Source organism: Triturus cristatus, chromosome 8, assembly GCF_964204655.1.
Source record: "Triturus cristatus chromosome 8, aTriCri1.1, whole genome shotgun sequence".
NCBI classification, from domain to species: domain Eukaryota; kingdom Metazoa; phylum Chordata; class Amphibia; order Caudata; family Salamandridae; genus Triturus; species Triturus cristatus.
In genome coordinates, this window is record NC_140591.1 from 286,501,866 (window position 1) to 286,524,623 (window position 22,758).

General features: G+C 48.6%; 1 protein-coding gene across 1 annotated transcript in view; it reads left to right on the forward strand.

Annotated features, from left to right (window-relative positions):
- The first annotated feature begins 14,097 nt into the window (after window positions 1-14,097).
- FDX1 (ferredoxin 1) overlaps window positions 14,098-22,758 on the forward strand; it is a 156,781-nt gene continuing 148,120 nt past the window's right edge. The window contains exon 1 of the mRNA XM_085621536.1: window positions 14,098-14,276. Coding sequence (XP_085477662.1) covers window positions 14,140-14,276 — 137 coding nt within the window. The 5' untranslated portion in view covers window positions 14,098-14,139. The remainder of the gene's footprint in view (window positions 14,277-22,758) is intronic.

The following is a 22,758-nucleotide window of genomic DNA, read 5'->3' on the forward strand; positions in this document are numbered from 1 at the left end:
TTATTCCTCCGGGCCCTGCTCTCGGAGTCCTCCAGGCGCCGATCCGTGAGCGCACTTGCCTGCCGGAGCCGGCACACCTCCGTCTGAAGGGCCGCGACCTCAGTCGTGAGGCCCGACGCGGTATGGGCCAAGGAGTCAACCCGGTCATTTGTCTTAGATAGATCTGCTCTGACAAGGTTGACATCGATGAGGACCGCATCGAGTTTGTGCGCCAAGGTATCGAATTGTTGGCCTACTGAGGTCTTCATCTCAGCAATGGCGCCCATGACGTCCTGCAAAGTCAGATCCGTAGGCAAATCCGGGGCATCCGGGGGACACTCGGAAGACTTGTGCGATCCGCCGGGAGACCCCTTCGGGAGGGTGTAGCGATCCATAATGTTGACTTGAGGTGCGGTGCCACGCCGGGTCGATTTGGCCTTCAGCCGATCTCCATCCTGCTTCGTGGCCATCGTCGCGTATGTCGCACCCCCGCCAGTCACGCAGTGGAGAGCAAGCAATCAAGGCCGTGAGCCCCGGGGGTCACCTCAGGAAGGCGGAGCGGGTCCCCGCAGGCAGGCAGGGTCCCCCAGCGAGGCCACCACCACACAAAGAAGCGCCGTAGTCCCACTCGTGATGACGGCAAGGGGACTCAAAAGCGAAAGGGAAAGTGTGGGGTACGCGACTCGCCAGGCCCGGCCCGCCGTTGTTATTCACTTCGCCACTGGGTCACCCCCAAACTCGAGTCCGGGGTCAGGAGTGAAGAAGGCCGCAAACTTCAGTCGATGCTCACCCCGGCCCCCGGGGTCCGATTCAGAAACGGAAAACGGGTACCACCTCGGCTCAGGTTCACCAACACAGTCCCCTCAACCGATTCAGGATGAAGACAGGATAAACGTAGGAGGTTGCGGAGGTCCTCGGGAGCCTCGCACCTACGCGGCCATCTTGGTTGCGCGCTAGGCTCCTCAGGCCAAGCACTCTTAACATACAATGCTGACCCGTATGTGTGCCACTACTCCTACTCTTTGTAGCCCTCATTGTGTTCTGTAACATTTCCTGTGCATCGATTTGCACAGTTGTATGATTCACTTTGTGTGTGTAATGTAAAGCGTTCAGACAATCTAACTTAGGATAAGTGGCACTATAAAAGAAATAAAATAACTGCGAGGACCATGAAGACATGAAGGCTCCATCAGATAGAGGTACCTAGGGAATTGTCAGAAAAGGAAGTCGTTGAGAGGAGGGCACCAACAAAGATTGTTGCATTGGGCGCCACCAACACATACATGCCAACCCTCCCAATTCAGGCAGAGATTACCGATTTCAAGTCTAGCCTCCCGCTTCCCTATTCCTACATCCAAAAACCCAATTCCTGGGCAGGCTTCTGGCTACAGGGACGTGGTTTGTGTGACTCGGAGTATAACCTGATCCTTTGTCACGCTGTCGCTGCCTGCCATAGGCTTTTATCTGTGCTCCTGACAGGCAAGTGAAAAAAAATTACATTTGCAATTCTAATATACGAACCTGCAGCAGCAGAGTTCCAAGTCCCATACATAACAATAGACCCGATCCCGGCCTCAACAGAAGTCCATGGGAGAAATATAGTCTCCCGATTATTTTTTAGGTCGAGCCTAGCGCAGCGCGCATGCGCTGCCCTGCTCGACTTTATGTAATGGCTTCTGAAAGCTCACCACACGCTCGTGCGTGTGTTTTTGTTTGTGTCATAGGGTATTGGGCTTTGCGTGCGTCTTTCTACAAAAGATAGCACGCAATTGGGCAAAGGCGGGTGCATGTCCTGCCTTTGCTCCGCCCACGGCCTATTGCTTGCGGTTACCCGCACAGGCCACATATGTTTTCAGTTATCGTGCCCAGACACGGGCGCGATAATTGAAAACAGATTGCTCGTTGTGGCACGCGCGCGCACCACCCGCGTGCTTGTTATGCACGTCTTCATCCCTTGAACCGGTGATAACAGCAAGAGTAAGAAAGGCGTAGTGGACTGTCTATCACATTTCAGTATAAAGACATCGCCACAGAGCGCGGACATAAAGGCACGCTAGATACACTGCACGCCTCTGGACTGTCTATCACATTTCATTATAAAGACATCGCCATAGAGCGCGGACATAAAGGCACGCTAGATACACTGCACACCTCTTTCTTCCCATACCCCCTTTGTCTCTTTATTTCACTCTTGCATGGTGTGTTTCGTCTCTGCTCTATTCACTATTTTCCTACTTTTCTCTTCATCCTGCTTCCTATCTTTTCTGCCCTCCCCTTGCCCTCTCTCCGAGTCACATTTTGATGATGGAAAGCATGTTTCAGTCCCCAAAAAGGAGGGCAGGTACCGGGTTCTTTAACAACAGTCCCGTGCGCCAGCCTTGTTCAAGGCTTGTCTTGCAAAGCCGCTTACGCCATTAGGACAATCGCTAAATTGTTACTAAAGAGCGCAGGGGCCGCTACCTGCTCCGGACGGAATCCATCCGCTGACACCAGCGCGTGGCTCTGTCGCAGCAGCATCACTCTGCAGCAATGTGGTGGCTCGGTGAGATCTAAGGCCTCACTCCTAGCACAGGCGTTGAGTGTACATCGTGGAGTACTGTATTTTCGGTGTGTTCACGTATATGCATTAGGTGTTAAAAGAGACTTCTTAGTGTCCATGGCAACAAGCAATCTTCTGTGCTGCGTGCATCTGGCAGCAACTGGCCAGCGTTCAACCAGTGATTAAGATCAACAAAAACATTCAACTGCACCCTGCTATGCACCCTAACCACCCACCCCCACACACTCACGAAAATACACATGCAAGGGCGTGCACACACGCTACCATGAGCCCAAATTAATAGCCAAAAGAAAAGGGAGCTGTTGCAAAACACTGGATCTCATGAGCAGCTAACACATTTTCATGAGGATAATAAAAGCAAGTACTCCCACACGACAAGCAGCCTCAGTTTCTGCAAGGAATTACAATTATGGTATAAATCCATGCTCTTTAGCGACAGTGGTCTTTGAGCTACAACGGCTACATAATTCTGAACAAACGCTCGAAAAGAAGGGAAGCTTACAGTCAGACCACTAGCAATCGCTCGGGTAGGATTCCCACCCATCGTTTTTTTTTACCACTATGCAATCTCAGATTAAACTCCTCCATGTGCAAATGAGTCTAGTACTGCTGCTATGTGGAACTGCGATGCCTTATCTGAACTAGAACATCAGCAGCCAAAAAATAGTTTCAGCCTAGTTGGGCCTCTTCATTCAGGTGCAGCTTGAGGCCAGTGATACGGAGAGCTCGAGACAAAGTTCTGGGCATACTAATAGTCTTTTGGGACATTACATTAAACAAGAAGACTGATTTGCATATGCATGGTGGGCAAAAGGATGATGTATTAGAAAGCTAAGCCTGGCAATTGCTGGTGGTTCAATTATTTGCAACCCTCCCTTTACCTTTGTGTTTTTTACACAATCCTTCTCTGCTTAGGCAAATCAGGCTATTCCTATAAATACAAATCATGTTCGTAGTTCAATGCCATCATATTTACTTATTAAAAGGTTTACCAACAGCTCCTTTGCATGCAGCCATTTGGTTGTTCGCATTTGACTGCAGGTGTTGTTTATTGCACATGAACCAGTGGTCGAAGTGGGCGGGATCGGCAGGGCACGGCGTGCCCCTACTTCTTTAATTTAGTGTTATCCATTCCCCTACTATTTATTTTTAAGAACGCGTCCCAGGACGGCAAAAATAGCAACGGTTTATAGATGAGGCTTGGCGTTTGTGGTCATCAGAAGACGGGCAGGTGGACAGAGATGGAAAAGGACTCTGTTTTTAACTTTTTGCCCAAAGAAGTCGAGGACAGTGTCCACTTCTCCTGCTCTGATGCTGGCAGCTGCTCCCTCTCTTTCTTCCTCTTCTTCCCTCTCTTTCTGTCTTTCTGAAACTCTTCTTACCCTCTTTTTTCCTCTACTTTTGTTTATTTGTTCCCCTGTGAAATGGATCCAAAAACAGAAAAACACTTTTGCTTGAAATATCGTTCTATTCCAAAGTGCAGCCTCAGGACAGAGAGAAATAACATTTTCAATATATGAAAAATATCTAAATAAAGCAATATAGAGTGGTCACAAATAGGTTAGATTAATTTTATTCACACCCAAATTCATTACCTCCTCGTTAGTCTTCCTCGCCACATGACTAACAAAGTGAGCTTCAGCTCCACACCAGAACCCTCCAAAGCAAAAAGTCAGCCTCCCATGCCTCCCATCCCTTCCCAATATGGCAGACCCATTACACCCTGACCCCTATAAGAGGCGGGCCGGCCCAAACCTCAGCCTGTTTTTTTTGTTCTGCGCAAGATTACTCTCCAGATGCGCATTCAGGTAAGTGGTTCCTGCTGTAGCAGGTACATGGGTCCCTGGTTGGTGGTCCTGCTCTAGCGGACCTGTGGGATCTAGAACCCTCCCCTCTTCCTTCCCCCGGTAACCTACAGGGCCGTTTAGACTCTGCCTTAGCGAGCCAAGGGTTTACAGGGGGGCGGCCGGGGTGGTCTGGGGCTATGCCTTGTGGCCCCTTCTGCCACCCGTCCGTGTTAGATGATGGTTTTGGCTTGACATTGGCTGTCGTACATTGTTTTTGACCCGGCCTACTGTGGGTTGCTCCAGTTGTTTTTGACATCCGGCTAGGAAAACTGCGTTCGAGCCTCAGCAATCTCCCCGTGCCTGACATGTACTTGTGTGTTGTCCACTGGTACTCCCGTAAAAGCGCTCTGATTCATTTGGGTCGAGTTTGTGCTATAGAACTCAGACACTTACTGTTCTTGGCTATGGTGTTGGGCGGGGGGTTCTGGCGGCCCGTTCTGTAGTCCCCGGCCGTGCCCCCCATTTTCCTGAGTTCTCCCGCTCACTGCGTTGGCGTTCCACACGGGCTGCAGAGGAGGCCCAGGGCCTTTGGCTGCGTCTGGACTCCTCGGAGCTCTAAGGGCCGTTTTCCTGAGTTTTCCCGCTCACTGCAGCGCTGTGTCCCGCGTTGGCGTTCCGCGCGGGCTGCTGCGGGGGCCTGTGGCCTTTGGCTGCGTCCGAACTCCTCGGAGCTCTAAGGGCTTACCTGTTTGCCGCCGGGATGGGTGCAGTTCCCTGGCCTGGCGTTGGCTTGTTCCTCGGATGCGTGGGGCAGGGCCCGGCTCGTACGGCTTCCCCCGCGGCCGTTTCTCTCCCTGTCCCGTTGGATGCCGCAGTCTCACCCGTTCCTCGGGCCGTCGGCATGCGGCTGGTATTATGTCCTTTGGGGTGTCACCTGTTTTTTTAATACTTATGGTGGTGTTGCTATCTGGTCGTTGGCTGCACCTTGTTTTGTTTTTGTCAGGTGTCTTGCACTCACGCATGCGCTCTACGCAGCGAGACTGTATCCCTGGTTTCATTCTACCAGTGCCTGTGTGCTTGTCATGTTGGGGGCTCTCGCTTCTACTACTTTCATGTTTCATACTAGAACGGTATCGCTGATATTTCTTTTTAGTCATGGTGGCCCATTGCTGTAGTGATAGATCTACGGACTCTGGGTGTGTGTGTTGTGCATGTATATATATATATATTTTATTGGTCCTGAAGGATTTCGGACGAACAGTTGCAGCGGTAGGTATGTTTGCCTAGCTGTTTGTGATAGTTACTTTCCTGCTTCAAATGACATTATGTGACTGGACTAGTGCGCTATGGCTCTGTGGTCGGTTTTGCACCGCTAGTGACGCCGGCTCTTCCATGCCGTGGGGTTGAGTTCTGCCTGTGATCCACATTACGGATTTGTGCTTTGTGTACGTGGGTCTTCCACATACGCATTGGTTGTGTGAATTCTTACGGTTTTATTACCTGCTGGTAGTTAGTATTTTCGTAATTCCGTTTTTTTTAAGTGGCATCAAGGGGCCGTACACGCTCTCTGACGTGCGCTGCAGGTTGCGGCTTTTTGGCCTTCCAAGTGTTGTCTCATTGTTTCTTTCTTCTTGGGTGGACGTTGGGAAGCTGGGTCTGGTGGCTCGTGGACTACGGCAGCCACTGCAGGGGCCTGTGTTCGACCTCATGGTCATAGGTTCATATCCCGGCGGGTCTACTCAGGCTTTCATCCATCTGTGGTCGATAAAATGAATACCATTGAGTTGGGTGACAATGGACGTCTGTTATTCAGCGCCCAGACTCCTACGGGCAATCAAGGTTCCATCAGGTGGTGCTCCTCTCGTATAAGTGGAGCTGTTTATTTTGATGTTGTTTTCTGTCCTGGTAGAAGTAGATTTTTCGTGTCTTTGGGTACCACGAGCTAAGGCTCAATGGTAAGTCATGTGCCTGTGTGGGATATAGATCTCAATGGATGAGGGTCCGACTCCTGCTAATGCTGTCACAGTGTCCTAAAATGGCGAATTTTCAAACTCTGCTTTAAAAGGTTTACAGGGGCTGTTGGCTTCTGCGTTTCTGTTAGGGGCGGGCTGCTGTTGGCGCCTGTCCTTTCCCATGGCTGCTTCTGTGGGTGCACAAACGGACTGGGATGTTGCCATCTTTCCTCGTCGGTTTCTTTCACATTCCCCGAGTCTCTACTGGGGCTTGGGACACTGTGTTGGGCGGAGGCGCAGTGTGTTTTTTTTCTGCCCTCCCCGTCTTCTGCTTATGTTGCGGCAGAAGTGTGGCTCTCCACTGTGCAGCTTGTTTTTGGCCTCCTTGGCCCCGTGGCACAGGGCCCCCTTCATCCCGGAGGGTGCTTCCGTCTAGCGGTATGGCTGAGTATGTTTTTCGGCATTTTGAGGTGCCCTGGTTGTGCCTTCCCTTGTCCGTGTGTCGCTGTGGCCTAGTGGTCGGGGCTTCTTGCTTCTCTAGGTTTTGTGTTCACTTCTTTTACTAGTGTCCCCTTCACGAGGTTGTGGGGGATTCTGATTGTGAGGGGAGTCGTTCACCCATTGTTGACTGGATTACGTTCGGTTAATCTGGTGAGGTGGTGGGGTGTCCCCTTCCTTCCTCTCTTTGGCACCGTCTCCGGTATCTTTTTGCACGGAGGGGTGGCTTGCTGCCACAGTTTTGGGGCGCTGCACCTTGGCATTTGGATGTATCCTCCTGCTCCCGGACTTCGTCTTCCAGGGCCCTATGGCCATACTACCCTGGGAGCATCTGATCTCGTCTGTTCTGGGTAGTTAAACAGGGTTTGGAAAGGTTGGCACCTTGAGGGGAGTCCTCCTGGGACTGCCAGGTGCCGTAGGCTAGGTCTCCGGTGGGGCCCTTGTCTTGTGTGGGTTGTGGCTCAGCATCTTCGGACACTTCCTTTTTGGACCAGTGGTCTTTCTGTTCTGGGTTCCCATTCCCGGGTTTTGGCGGCCTTGCCATCCTTTGGGGCATGCATGGGTTCCCGGTCGGTGCTGGGTCGGTTGGTCTGCCTTATGTCGACCGTTCCTTGGCTTCTCTGGGCTTTGCCCTGGCCCTGCCTCTTACAGGAAGTGGTGTGGCGCCGCGGCCAGGGCGACTGATTCCGGAATCTAGGGATCACAGTTCGATCCCTGGCGCAAGCGGCATATTAGCCCAGCACCATGTGACTCTGGGCAATAGCTTGCTTAATCTTCCTGACGGCCTCCAGCGCCTAAAGACCCTTACGGGTGATTGTTCGCGCTTTACCAATGTGGATTATTATTATTATTATCTTGTTGCTCTCCATGGTGGTTGCTCCCCTGCCTCGTGTTCCGGGGGGGTTTGCGGGGTTTGCCCCTGTTGTTTTTTGGCGCGATGGTGCTGTCCTTCCCTGGGTCACTTTTATTCTGGTTTGTGTCCCCGGTGATGGCTCTTCGGCCTTCTCGTCCAGGCTCCCGGCTTTGCGCTTTCCTAGGGTCCCTTTTCTTCCAGGGGTTCTGGGATTGTTTTGCCTGGCCCGAGCGTTTGTCCTGTTGGTGGTGCTCGCCTGGGTGCTTCTCCATTGGCGTCTGCTGCTGTGGATGGTGGACTTGGGGGCTGTTGCTCAGTGGTCCGTGTTTTGCCTCTGTGGGCACGGGTTTTTGTCCTGCCCCTGCTTCTTGCTTCCCCGTGGTGGTTTTTGTTTCCAGCGGTGCTTTTGGGTGTCCGAGGGGTATTGGGGCTCCCGGTTCTCCTCTCCTAGGCGGGGCCCTGCGCTTCCGGTGCGGACTTTGTGTCCTTTTCTTATTTCTCCCTGGTTTTGGGGTCCTGGGCCTGCTGGCTTGGGTGGCTCCCTGGGAGTGTTGACTTGGCTCAGGCTCGTTCGCCTAGCTCTTCTGTTCTTCTCTCTCCTGGTCCTGTCGGGTCTTCTTTATTCAGCTGGGCCAGGTCTAGTTCTTGCCCGTCTGGGTGCTGGCTTTGGTTCCTTCTTGTGGGACGTTGCTGGGTTGCTTGGTCCCTGTGCGGGGTGGTCTCGCTTCTCCGTGCTGCGTTCCTCTCCCTGCCGGGCTCTCTGTGCTTTCTTCTGCCTGGTGGCCTCTGGTGCTTGTTTGCTTCCTTTCTGGTGGCTTGGCCTTGGGCCTGGTTCCTTCCGTTCTTTTGAGCTCCCTGGGCGGCCTTGTGGGCCTTCCCCTTTTCACTGTTGAACGGTTGGGTTCACTTGGTGGCCGGGTGCCTGCCTGGGTCCTTTCCTTGGTGTTGCGCACCCTTCCGGGGGGCCCTTTTTGCATCTGGGGTCCATGTCCCTCCTGTTCGTGTCCTGGTGGGTGGGGTTGTGGTGGCCCTTGTCTTTTTTGGGCGTTCTTTGCACCCCTATCCATTCTTGCGGCTCCTGCCAGTCTGTTTGATTGCGTCTGGTTCCGCTGCCCCGTTCCTCTGGTGGTTTCGGCTCTTCCGCAGTTGGTGGTCCACCGTGCGGTGTTGCTGTGTTTCTGTCGTACTGCGTCTCTTTTCTGATATGGCTTTTTGTTGGGTCGCGGTGGTGGGGATGCCCTCAGTTCCGCTGTCTTGGCTTCTGCTCCCCTCTCGTTTTTGGCTGTCCGTTGGGCGGTCTTGGTGTAATTGGACCTGGTTGCTGTTCTGGGGCCTGTTTGCGGTTGCTTTTGGCTCCGTACGGTCTGGTTCCGTACCTTCTCTGTCCTCCTTCGGCTTTTGGTTAAGGCGGATTTTCTGGCGACTCTTCGTGTCTCGAAGGTCCAGGTTTTCGGCCCTTACAGTGTCTTTCTGTCCCGGGCTGGTTCTTCCTGCTCGTGGTTGCCTCTCTCTTGGGTGGTCCTTCCACTAATCTGGTCTGTTGGGTTTGCCCTCATTCGTGGGCGTCCCTTTCTGATCCGTTGGTTTCTTGTGAGTTTCCATGAAGCCGCTTGGCTTTGGTATGTGCTCACTTTGTTAGTCATGTGGCGAGGAAGACTAACGAGGAGGTAATGCCCCGGTTACTTACCGGTAATCTTCATTACTCCGAGTATAGTCTTCCTCGCCATATGAGTTCCCATCCCTCCCTCCCTGTCTGGCTATCGGCTTCATGTTGTGCTTGGTAGTTTCAGGTTGATGGGTTGGGCCGGCCCGCCTCTTATAGGGGTCAGGGTGTAATGGGTCGGCCATGTTGGGAAGGGATGGGAGGCATGGGAGGCTGACTTTTTGCTTTGAAGGGTTCTGGTGTGGAGCTGAAGCTCACTTTGTTAGTCATGTGGCGAGGAAGACTATACTCGGAGGAATGAAGATTACCGGTATGTAACCGGGGCATTAGCGCCACTCTACAGAGTATGCCAGTGAAGCTCTACTTTTGTTTTCTTGTCTCTTTTTTGAACGTCATTGTTTTCCCTGGGTGGGGAAGTGCACCATTCCTAGAGGTACTGCAATACCTGGTTGATGGGTGGATCGGAAAACCAAATGTGTACCGCACCTATGTGTTCACGGAAGTGGTCTTTTTAAACCATACTCCTTACGTTTGGTAAGGATATACGCAATGGACACACAAACCGGTACCTTCTAGGCCCTGTAGCCATGTCCTTGACCTTTTAGGCAAAATCACTCACTGATTTCTGAATGAGTGTAAAAGCTTTAAGGTAACCATGTTGTTTGTTGTACCTGCTTGCATTTCACATACTTTACCTAATTTTGCATTCCCTTTGAGTGTTTGTTTTTTCCAGGATGTTGTTACTTTTTTTTTCCGGCAGTATATTACTGTCGTCCAGGGCATAATTCGAATTGAGTCACATCCAGGTGTTTATAGCGGGGCACAATTGGGTTGTAGCTGAGCTGAAGGAAGTATGAGTTTTTCTCAGTGGGGCAGTAACGTGTTCAGTGTGGGAGAGGATGTGGCACTACGGCCAGAGCTGCTGAATTTGGAACTGGGGAACCAGGTTCAGCCTTCATGACCAGTCCACCAGACCACTCTCCTGAGGGAGCACATTCCCATGCTAGACCTGAGAAGGCCTTGCTAGACCTTAGAAGCCCTGGTGTCTTAGCACCAGCAGGTGGATCCTTGACCCTAGCGGAGGCAAGTGTGGGTTAACCTTGAAGGCCTGTCCTCCACAATCCATTCCGAAGTTCGCCTCCTGTCTTGCGGGCAGGCCTATTAAGCAGCACATCCTAGAGCGGCAGTGACTCCGTCACTGAGGTCACAGGACCATTGAGGCCAGTCCGCCTCACCCTTTGGTACCTCCATTGGCCTTGTTTCAGCAGTAGTAGTGTAACTCACCAGGGATCGGCTATGTAGGATTTTGCACGCACACCAAATTAAGTTTGCAAACTTCCGGTCTCTCTGCTTAATGCACAAGCACTTTTACATGTGCTACCTGTGTATTATCTAATACTTTATTATTTTGACATTTTTACATACTAACAGTCTCTACAAAGATGTTGCCTTATTAGTACCAGTTTAACATACAAATGCATTGGTTAGATAATGTAATAAACTGTAACTAGTCACTAAAATGCCAAACAAATACAAAAAATTGGGATGTTTTGCTCTTTCAGGCTACACCTCTGACTCCGCCCACTGACTGAATCCTCGGATTATTCCCGCCCTCTGATCCTCCGCCCACAATTCCCCTACTTTTTACTCCCCACTTCGGCCACTGACCTGAACAAAGTAGCATGCTTTTTCACTCCCCACACAGATGATAAAGCTTTGCCTCCTGTTCCTCTAAGCTGTACTTACCCCAAGGGCGAGAACGCCAGCCCCATGTGGCCTTTCTGTGGAGGATTACAGTACAAAGCAGACACTCAGATCACTCTTTCTGTTGTCGTGTGGTTTAATCCTCCTAAAAACATGACAACAGACCTCTCTGAGCGCTTACCAGTGACTGATGATAACAAGCATTTACAATGCAATGGTCTCGGCATTGGTAAAGTCAGAGCTATTGGCATTGCTCATGACATTATTTTTGTTTATGTTTTTGTTTTTAAAACATTTAAAGAAACGGCATTGTCATGAGCAATGCCAATAGGTCTAACTTTAACAATGCCGAGACCGTTGCATTGTAAATGCTTGTTTTCTTACCTTTCAGAAGCATGGAGCGCAATGGTAGGCAGAGAGAGGGTGATGCAAGTGTTCTGCACTCACTGGCCTGGCAGGTTGCTGGCAGTGCATATACCAACACCCACCTGTGTGGCAGCCCAGGCACACACACAGCCGCCCCCGAGTACTTTACAGGTCTTTAAAAGACCATTCGCTTGTTAATGGGGCTTTGTTGGTTTTTCACCCCTTCTAGAGCCCCTGCAACGCCACTCTGACTATTGCTGGAAGAATTAGCACGTTACACACAATACCAAGCCCTGTCAGCTGAAACCTCGAGGAATCGGGTTTTTGCTTGTAGGAATCGGGAGGTGGGAGACCAGCCTTGAAATCGGTAGTCTCTTTCCTGAATCAGGAGGGTTGGAATGTCTGATATATGTATATGTAAAGGATGTGTGTTGTGCATCCCTGTGTGTGCACTAGCAATGCTTGCGTCTTACCCAACTGATGCACATGTTGAGTATCCGGATGCTGGAAAGAGTCGTGTGTGGAGGAGGCAGGGACCCCACATTCTGGATGTGCAAATGATATGTATGTGTACAATGTGCATTTGTGGATGGAGGGGGCATATCCTGCGTGCAGATTGCCTATCATGTTTGCACGTGGCCACGTATCTGCATGACCTCTTTTATATACCGACCAAAGCACATGTAAATACACACACACATCCCTAAATACCTACCGATAGTTACTGTAAACGTCAGCGGCTTGGAAGCCCGGAAGCATGTTGGCGCTAGGCGATTAGAAGGCGCGAGATTGAAAGGTCACTATCGCCGCGATCTGCCTCTCAGCAGAGGTGTCACCGGCAAACAAAAGGTTAAGAGAAGGCCCCAATTATGAGCGCTCATCTTTTGAAGGGCTATTTGAAGTCCTGCATCCAGGAAGATAATCTGAATTTACAAGGTGCTCATGGGGGGGGCGAGCACTCGTGTGAAGGGGCAGCTTTGAGCGATAAGCCATCTGACCTGCTAAGAGGTGCCCAGGTGCGCGCCTTTCACCGCTTGCTTGGGGCAGCTTCACCTCCGGGCACCCCCCGCCCCCCCATTGTTTGCTACAGCTTCGGCTGATAAATCACCCGTCCTCCTGCCATCTGACAACAACGTGAAAGGACGGCGGGAACAGAGCACGGGCGGGCTCTGACTGTAGGAGTCTCCATTTTAGGCCATCCACCCATTGTGCTGCGCGTCTCCGGGGCTCCAGCGAAGGTGCCGGCTGCCGCGCGTGGAGCTGAGCCGCGCATCTCTAGCTGAAACGAGGCGCTCCATCTTTTCCCCTCTCTGACGTTTTACCAAGATTAAGCGGCAGAGAGTTCAGCAGAATCTCATCTTCATCTGGAAGAAAATGTCAACAGAATAGAAATCACATTTGAATATACGTCGCCCGGCGTCTGCCAGCTCAGAGGCGGGCATTAAGAATTTACCACGAGCAATACAACAGTTTGATTTTATGCAAACGCGCTGCAAAGCCTCGCCTATGCTAAAATATGCGTGCTGTTTTTTTTCCTTTTTATTTTTTTCCTAACTGGCCGAGACCTAAAAACATGACACCCACTCCAACCAGAAGCCACCAGCTGCGCAGCTTCACAGAATGCAACGCACGACTGCTGTCTTCAAAAACATCAACAACCCCCCACACAGTTCGCATCTGCTGTACCATACCTCCACTCACAAACACAAACAAGTAAAGAGGAACAAGCCGAGGGCACCGGAAGACACCACCGCCTTTCTCCGAGGCGAAGCAGAAATGCCTCGGAGAAAGGCAGCGGCGATTTCGGATTCGGGGGCGTGTTCTCCTCTTGCCATTGGCTGGAGGAGATGATTAGACTTTCTGAAAAAAACACGCCCCCCCCCCGATCCGAAAAGGACGGGGCCTAATCGGAATGACGGACCTCTTCTCCAATGGCTGGCCAGCATTCAAGAGGCCAGCCAATGGAGAACAGGGGAGAAGAGGGGCGGGTTCAAGCCCCTCTTCTCCAAGTCATTAAATCTCGGATCGAGACTGCGCAAGCGCAGCCTTCGAGCCGAGACCTAAAAACGAGGGATTGAATCGCCAGTTTATTTTATTGTACTTTGTAAATGTCATCCTGGTGCAATCTATGGTCAGAGGAATCTAGTGACCCTTCTGATTTCCTATCAACCAATCTGAATCAAGGTCAGAAATATGGTGCACCACTGCTTTTTACAGGGGCCATCTTTAGAAGTTAACAATGCCCTCATGGAGATACATTACTTTAGCCTCAGAACAGGCTGAATATTTCATAATTACATTTGAAATCAATTTATAAGCACAAAGCTTCAAGCTCATGCAGTTAAAAAATTGTCTAGCACAACTACCGCTGTTAAACGAAATGTGACTGGTTGCTCTGTCTACTTTCTGATCTTTGTAAACTCACAGCTTGTGTGCTGCACGGATAAACACTTTAATGGGTCCCAAAGGCGAGACCTATTGGCTATGCCAATGCTTGTTGTAAAATTCCCACTTGCCTCTTCTAAAATGTTGAAACGTATACCAACGCTAAACCGGTCCTTCTTTCGAGTTAAGGAGAAGAAGAGCACTGCTGAGGATTAAAACCACATTGCACCGTGTATCTGTCGCTGTGCTCTGCACAGCCACGAATAGTGGACAAACCGCACAGTTCACCTGACGAACACACATTCCGTGTTACGTAAAAACCGAAAGCCTGCCCCGTGCGCATGAATGTGCGGATACGTCCCCGCCCACTTTGAGCCCGCCCCCGATCAGACATGGCGGCGCCCGTCACCAGTAGGTTACTGTGCGCTTCCCTACGCCTTCTGCCTAAAGCCGGGCCTGCTATTCCGCTGGGATTGCGGCTAGGAGCCTGTGGATCCCGTGATTTTAGCGTGTCCCCTTGCAAGCGCAGGTAAGTGCTGATGAGAGCTGGAAGCGGCGTTTTGCGCAGGCGCAGTGAAAGCCGGTAAACATGTCTGTCAGTGACCGTCGACCGGCCGGTGAGTCTGGAAAAATGACACAACAGTCCATGCCATCAGAAGTCACCGATGGCCCTGTATCTGCATACCCTACGGCTCCCGGCAAATCCTCGTGCTTAAGATCAGTCGGTATTCTCTCGACTTTGAAAAATTAGTGGTACTTCAGTAACTGAAAGGGCAAAGTTCGTGCCCTTCATCAAGCTGATCCTTGTGTAGCAGACCTGGCACGGAGTGAACAGCAGAAAGCGGAGCACAGGTGTGCATAAAGGCGAGCAGGTGGAAGCAGAGCGGGTTTGCTTAGCATTCTCAGTTTTAATAGGACTAAGAATCAAACGGGAACATGCGGAGTTGACAAATGAAAGAAGAAATATTGGAGTAAAATAAAAGTGCAGTTTATGAATTGCCTATATCACTTGTGACAGTTCAGATTGCAGAAATACCTCATTTAGTGACACTTGAAATTGCTTTTGGTTGGGTGAAACCCGAACTCCTCTGAGCAGCGGCTTTTGAGATTACTTTCAAAGCTGTAATTGATTAAATCAAGGTAATTTCAGCTGAAGGTGACACGGATGTAGTAATAGTGCTGGATCTCTTTGCTACCTTTTATATGGTAGAACTTAGGGTTCTCCTGATTAGAAATAATTGTCAGTCCAGTCTCGCATGTATCTTGAAGAAGGTAAATTTATTCACAGAAGAAAAGAGACCCCACGCCGCAGTCCTGCCGGGCACAGCTCCAACTAACTGTCCACACATAATTCCCACGTTCCAAAAGTGACATCATGGAATGTTAGATGTCATAGAAGGGTGTGCAGCCTCAACGTGGCCAAGGCTGCCTAGGCATAATACAACACATCTCCCTATCTTGGTAAACAAAGAAAGCCGTAACAACAGTAACACGCTCCCGAACAGGCACCCCGACCAACAATGGACAAAACAAGAGAACAGAAGAAAAGCTGCACATAAAGATACTGTTGATAGGTTGGGCTACATGACACAAATCTCCCACCAAAAGGGAACTGATTACGTAAAGGAAAAAGAAACAATTCAATCGTAAACCTAATCCCCCAAATAACCAGGATGCTTCCTCACTCTCATCTCCCTCCTGTTTTGGGAAATTATCATGGCCCCACTACTCTGTGAAACCCTTTTTTTCTTGAGTCACACTGTCTGGTGGAACCATTTCCCCATTCTCATCATCTCTTCCCGATACATTGGGAGTGGTATCAGACCTAACACCTCCCAAGTCACTTGCAAAATCACAATCTCTCATGAATAACCAAGGCAAACATGAGCCTGACTCTACTCTACTCCCTCAATTCCCAAACCCTCCAACACCTCTCCTTGTCCTGGTACAAGGCCACCCTCCTGAGGTTCCAGGTTTGGCCATTTTCCAATTTGACCCAATTGCCACTAACCACACAAACTTTATATGGACCTCCAAACTTGGTTAAATCCTTTACACCACCACCAGGCTTGACCTTGACTCAATCTTTAGCCACAAGAAAAAAAAATCCACAGACTTAGTCAAACATTCTCAACCCCTTGCCACACTCTCCCGCATCCTTGACAGTACCAACTTGGTCCCAGGACACCTGTCTCGCATCATCTCAACAGGGCTTTTCCCTGAGGTGGAATTGATAGCAGTGCGATATACCCAGAGCATGTCCTTCACCACCCCCTCAATAGACAAACCAGCTCTGCACGCCAATTGCATAGTCCATTTGACATGCCTGTTGACCCTCTCCACCAGACCATTTCACCAGCACGTCTCACACCCATATTGTCCAAAAACAACTTAATCTCCTCTGACCTCAAGTGTGTGCTATTATTTATGAGTAAAACAGAAGGTATCCCCTTTCTTCTAAACACATCACTAAGAAAACCAACAGTAGAAAAGGTGGTAATATTTCTTATGAACACTACTTCCACCCACTTGGACTTGGCTTCCACAAGGCCGGCTGCAAACTTATCCTGTTCAGGTAGAAAGGAGAACAGCCCAATAAAGCCAGAACATACTTTCTTCCATACTTCCTTAGATTCGGACACATGCTGTTCCTCATGCAATTTCCCCTCACCCACTCTCAAAAGTTTATCCTTGCAAACACTGCACCTCATAATCCATTCCTTAATCTCCCCATCCATGAGCGGCCACCAAAATCTTTCTCTGACCCTCTGGTGGTTAGCGTCTGGCCCAAGTGGTTGAACCACATGGGGAAGAGCACTTTCTCTCCTGACCATCCCCTTCATTAACTTCAACACACGCTGAAGCTCCATGGCTTTCATCCATTCATCTTTGGAAATGGAAGTTCTCAAACCTCCAGTGACATCTTCCGCGCTTGCTACAACCTCTTCAGTAATAATCTCAGTCATTTCAGCATTTCCATCAGGCAATCTTGACAGGCAATCAGCCACTTTATCTTGCATCCCAGAACATACTCCACTCTGTTATCGTAATCCTGCAACCTAACCGTCCAGAACAGTTCCTAGTCCCACCAAGTCCTAACACTTTCAGTAGGGGCTTATGATCTGTCCTAAGGATGAACACACCTCCCCATAAGAACATCCTAAAGTAAGCAGTAACCCAAGCGTCAGCGAATGCCTCACACTCAATGACGGAGTAGTTACGTTACATGTCAGGCAACGAATGAGAGGCAAACACTACAGTTTTCTCACCCTTGCCATGCCAGCCGCGAGTGTTCACAATATTTAAGGGTTAATGTCGGGAGGGGAAAAAGAGTTCCTATTTTTTTTATCAGTTGGAAACCAAGTTGAAACAACTGTCTGCCCTAGTTCCATGGGCACTCCCACCAATTGACAGAGGTTATGTCTCTGGAGGTGATAGTTGATGAAAACATAGCCTTTGATCACTGTACAGCTTCTGTTACTAATTCCTGTTTTTGGATGCTGAAGGTGCTGGGAATTTTTTTTACCCTTTTCTACCTAGAGATGTTCAGCAGGCCACAATATCTGCTGGCGTCATGACTAGGCTGGGCTACTGTATTGCTGTCTATGTGGGCCTGCCGGTTGCTCAAATTACCAGGCTGGAGTGTATTCAGAATTTTGCAGTGAGACTAATTTGTAATGTAAGGAAACATTGCCATGTCCCTGTCGCAAGGAGGCATCTGCATTGGTCAGGTTTAAGATCCTTTGATACACAAAGACTATTTTAATAAATACTCTTTGGGTGCCAAACTCCACCTGAAGCGCTTTTATCCTCCAAGGCCCCTGAGATCCTCAGGTCACTTGTTGCATATTCCCAGAACAAAGAAACTCCACATGGGGGTCGCACCTTTTGTTAACAAGCCTCCCAAGCTTTGAATGACTCGACTCTTTTTTTAAGGAAAACCCTCAGTTATATACATTTTAGGACACCAATGCAAATGCTTTAGCACCTTTGAGTAATGTGTTTGCTATAAAAGAAACACATTAATAAAATTATAAAATAATTAAGTGGGTTAAGAAAATGATGCCCCCTAACATGCACCAATTATGTTTTTGCTGTTTGTTAAGTTTATTTAAAACTCTTGGAAAGCAAAATGTGCTTCTTGTGGTGTATAGTATGCTGTCTTTGAAACAAAGCTCTTAATTACAAACTGTGCCTTAACTATGTTGAGAAGAATAAAGATCTGATAATTTGTTAACTAGCTATGTTTAGGTTTTTACCCTTAAGCAAATTCTAGCTCTCTGTTTGCGAAAGACCACTTGTGGACCAAACCAAAACCTTACAGTACGCTTGGAGCCCACCCATTGTTTATCATTGGTTGGCTATACTGTCACTGTCCTTTATCTTCGTGACTTATTCAATGACTTGCCTTCGTTTTTTGTTTTTTTTGTCTCTCGCCTGAAGCATAACTTCTGTACCAACCATTTGACTGACTGACTTGTATCCTCCTCCTACTCGCATTTAGGGGACTATTTTCTACTTTTTTATTAAGCACTTTACAAGAGTGCATGCATTTTCTTGCTCTCTTGTGTGCTGCTTCTACCCACTCAAATATCTACCCCCCCCCCCCCCCCCCCCCCCCAATCTGCTCTGGTGCGTTCCCTTCACCTGCTCCCAACAAGCTTTTTCATCGCTCTCCAAGCCTTTTAAATAACATGTTTTAATATTAGTCAGTTTTGACTGCTCAGCTGCCAGGCTGCTCCCCATTCCAAAAAGTGCTATTGCTCCCTTGCCCCCAGTCACTTCTTGTTGCTTTCCCCACACCTGCTTCTTCTGCAGTAATGGAATGGCTGCCAGCAGCAGCTGTGTCATGGTGCTTTTTTCCTTTCCTCTTTCTTTTCTTTACTTTACGGTCAATGTTACATAGCATCTGTAAAAATGAATGAATTAATGATTTGTAATACGCAAACACATGCCAGAGGGCATCTTGGCGCTATAGAGGGCGGGTATAGATGCAGAGCAGTTAGAACAAGATTTCTTGCAGATGGTCATGTGCCTGGTCGTGTGCCTGCTAGTCTTGTGAAAAGAGCCAGGTCTTCAAGGCCTTCCTGAAGATGAGCAAGGAGGGAGAAGCTTTTAGTGTCAGTAGTGGGCTATTCCAGAGCACAGCTGTGGTCCTGAAAAAGCTCTTCCCACCCCAGGTGGTCCTATTAAATGGGGGGACAGTCGGGTTCATGGCAGAACCTGAGTGAAGAGTCCTCACTGGGTCATACCATTTGAGTGTCTCCTTGAAACGGACTGGCCCCAGACCGTGCAGTGATTTATAGGCCAGACAAAGGGTCTTGAACCTGCAGCGTTGTCTGACTGGTAGCCAGTGGAAGTTTCTGATAGCTCCTTTAGCAGATTCATATTTTGGAATTTTGAAGAGGAAGCGTGCAGCTGCATTGAACAGAGTCTGAAGCCTCTTCAGAGAGCCGGATGGGAGGTTGAAATAGAGGCTGTTGCAGTAGTCGATCCTTGAAAGCACCAGTGCAATGATTCGTTTTTCAAAAGCTCAGAAGGTAGGAATTTTTCAATGTTTCTTACAAGCCTCAGAGAGCAATATGAGGGGATGTAATTTTTTCCACTTGGTCTTTGAGCTTCAGCTCGTTATCTAACAGAAAGCCAATATTTTTTGCTTTATTTGTGAGTTCAGGAAGTAGGCCTAGCTCAGGCGGCCACCATGCCGGCATCCAAAATGCGAGGTTATTGCCAAAAATGATGATCTCGGTCTTTGCGGCATTCAGTTTAAGACAATTGTTGTCCATCCACTTGCTCACATTGCTTATGCAGGTCCTAAAGGCAGAGCCAGAATTGATTTCAGATTTTGCTAGAGACACCATAATTTTGGTGTCGTCAGCATATGATGCCAAGGAGAAGCCAGGCGTTTTGATAAGAATCACCAGTGGCGTGATAAAAGATTAAACAGTGTTGGGCTCAATGCCGAGCCCTGGGGGACTCCACAGGGCAGGGAGAAAGGCCTAGATGTGAAGTTACCAATCGCCACATTTTGTTGTCTATTGGTCAGGAAGGATTGAAGGAGATCTAGTACTGTGTCCTCGATCCCCAGACTCCGCATGCGGTCAACCAGAATCTTATGGTTAAACATATCAAACGCAGCGGAGAGATCCAGCAGAATCAGAGCTGCCGTTCCCCCCCCCCCCCCCCCCCCATCCAGCGTTTCTCTGATTTCTTCATTGGCTACCAGCGAGCCAGATTCTGTGCTCCAGTTTTTCCTGAACTGATGTTGTGTGTCGTCCAGGAGAGAGTTTTCCTCTATGTACTCCTTGAGAGTTGTTCATGCATTACTTTCCTCGCCAGTATGGTGGTGAAGTGGAGTCTTGATATTGGGCAATAGTTATTTAGGTCCAGCGTGTTCAGATTGTGTAATGCTCAGATCTCCCCTGGACCAAGGTATGTACCGTCACTTTCCCAGGGAGAGAATATCAGTTCCAAACTTATGGAATATAACATATACACAGCACTTCCTAAGGTGGGCAAACTTTCAACACTCCCCCAAAGGCAAGGCAAGAAGACAATATATAAACATACTTTGCACATCACTTGCCAGGAGTAGAACAACTTCCTATAACACAATTACCTGCTAGAAGGGAATTCACCCATCCTTCTACAACAAAATACTTGGCGAAGAAGAGTCCACACCTCCTGCTACAAGGAAAAGACGAATTGGTATATCTGGGATATATTTATTAGTAAATAGCACCACACAGTAAGCCAAATGTACCTATCATAGCAGACTCTAACATATCAATAGTATGATTGAAATACACAATCAAAGCAAATATATATGTAGAAATATATATGTATGGATATAAGAATCAGAAAATAAGAAGGAAAGGAAAGAATTCAGAAAAGAATCAAGAGACAGTTAGTAGCAGAGACACCTCCCCTACTGCTCCATCATTTCACCCCACTTCGTTCAAGGGGAGTCCATTGCTTGAACCGGGTGAAAGCTGAGAGGTGACACCACTCTTCCGTGACAACACGTCTGCTCCACGGCGTGAACTTCCACCAGGCCAGTGTAGGCTCCCCTTTTTAATACAAATTCAAACAAACAAAGCTTCTAGCAAGCCTCGCCCCCTCGTTCTCATGAGAGCCCGTACCAGCCTGCTCCAAAGGCCACTGCATCGGTTGATCAGGCCTTTGCTATGGCTCCGAGACAGACCATGTACATTCCTCTGATAATAACCAGTTCTCTCTAGTCAGTAAAGTGCTAAAAAACAGGAGAAGAGCAAAACATGCCCTCCCCACCTACTGCTGCTTCGTGCAGGCACAGAAAATAGCATGAAAATGGAGTTAGTTAAGCCATGCACACAAAGGCCCAAAGCAAGATGGAATCAGAAAAGCAAGGATGACATGAAACCATGTCAAAGGCAAAAGTCAGCACTGCCATAAAGCAAGGTAAAGTCAGAAATCAGAATGACATTAGACCACGTCAAAGCCAATAGGTCAAAGTCATAATTCACCTAACCCAAATAACATTATACACTTAATCCCTCAGTATCCAACATTGAGCACATGTGTGGACCACCACCCACAACACTGCACCTCAACATCCCATACCTTCTATTCTTGGCAAGACTATTCTACTAAAAGACAGCAAGATTACAGGACAGAAGAGAAGCAGGCATATGCAAACCCATCTTACATTAAGGCTAGGGTAACATAACACACTTAAGTCAGTACAAAATGGTGGTGGTTGAGGGTCATCATAGGGTGTCAGACCACAAAAGTGGCTCATTCACTACAGATTGTCATTTTTTAGCAGGGGCAGAACAGAGTCGTGTAAGGAAGATACCCTCTGTGAACATATTGTTAAAGATTTACCCCAAGTTTTGTGCTACTTGTGCAGGGGTCAAGTGCATTATTTTTGGAGGACAGGGGTCTTGTGGGGTGCCAAATTTAATTGATGGAATTAACTTTGTAAATTGTTCTTCTGAAGGGGCCTTAAATGTGGATAATCTGGCTTGACCTGATGTGGAAATTGCCCATTCAGTTGAATGGCTGTCCTGCCTGCAGTAAATTTGTTGAAGATGTTGGCAACCTTTTCTTGAACGAAGTTGGCCAGAGCATCACAAACATTTTGATTTATTACTGCAGTTTGGGGCTGGCTGGTACCACCAGTGTTTCTATAACTAGAAAAAGAGTTTTGTTGGCATCACAAGCTGATTTCATCTGCTCAGAGTAATAGGAAGTTTTTGTAGCTAGGATACGTTTTTTGTGTTCGGTTAATTTGTTTTTGTAGCTAATTTTCTCCTCAACCTCATATTTTTTTCTCTTTTTCTGTTCTTACCTACGGCAGTCCTGCCTTGAGATCCTACGGTTTACATTGTACCATGGCTGGGAGACTTTCGTAGCTATAGTTTTGTTTGACCGGTGCTGCAATGTCTAGAGCAGAGTTTAGCCAGAGGGAAAAGTTTTCAGTACTCTGTTACAGATTATCAGCTCTTTGCCAGGGTACGGAGGTAAGGACATCACTCAGTTCGGCTGGCTGTATCTTGTGCCAGGCTCTACTAGAGGTTTGTTGAATTGTGTCTCTGTGCCTGGGGGTTTTTGCAATCTGCCAGCTGACTGCCCAGTGGTCAGATCAGGTGAGAGGAAGAGATGGTAGTAGATTAATATCTGGGGAGTTGGAGAAGATCGCATCTAGCATGTGTCAAGCCTTATGCATCGGACCTCTGGAAATTAAAGATAGTCCAAGCGCATTCATCGCATCAATCGGCTTTAAGGAGTCTGGGTCAGTTTCATTTTCCAGATGGAAGTTAAAATCACCTAACACCAAGAAATTAGCATTACGAATAAATGATTCAAGAATCATGCTAAGCTCATCAGCAAAGTCACATCTGAGTCCTGGTGGGCGGTCTATTAGCATTTCCTTAAAAGGCTGCGAGTCCGGCAGCTGCATCGAGAAAGCTAGGGCTCCAAAATCAGGGGTGGTTAATGATTCAAAAGTAATTTTGAAATGGGTACGA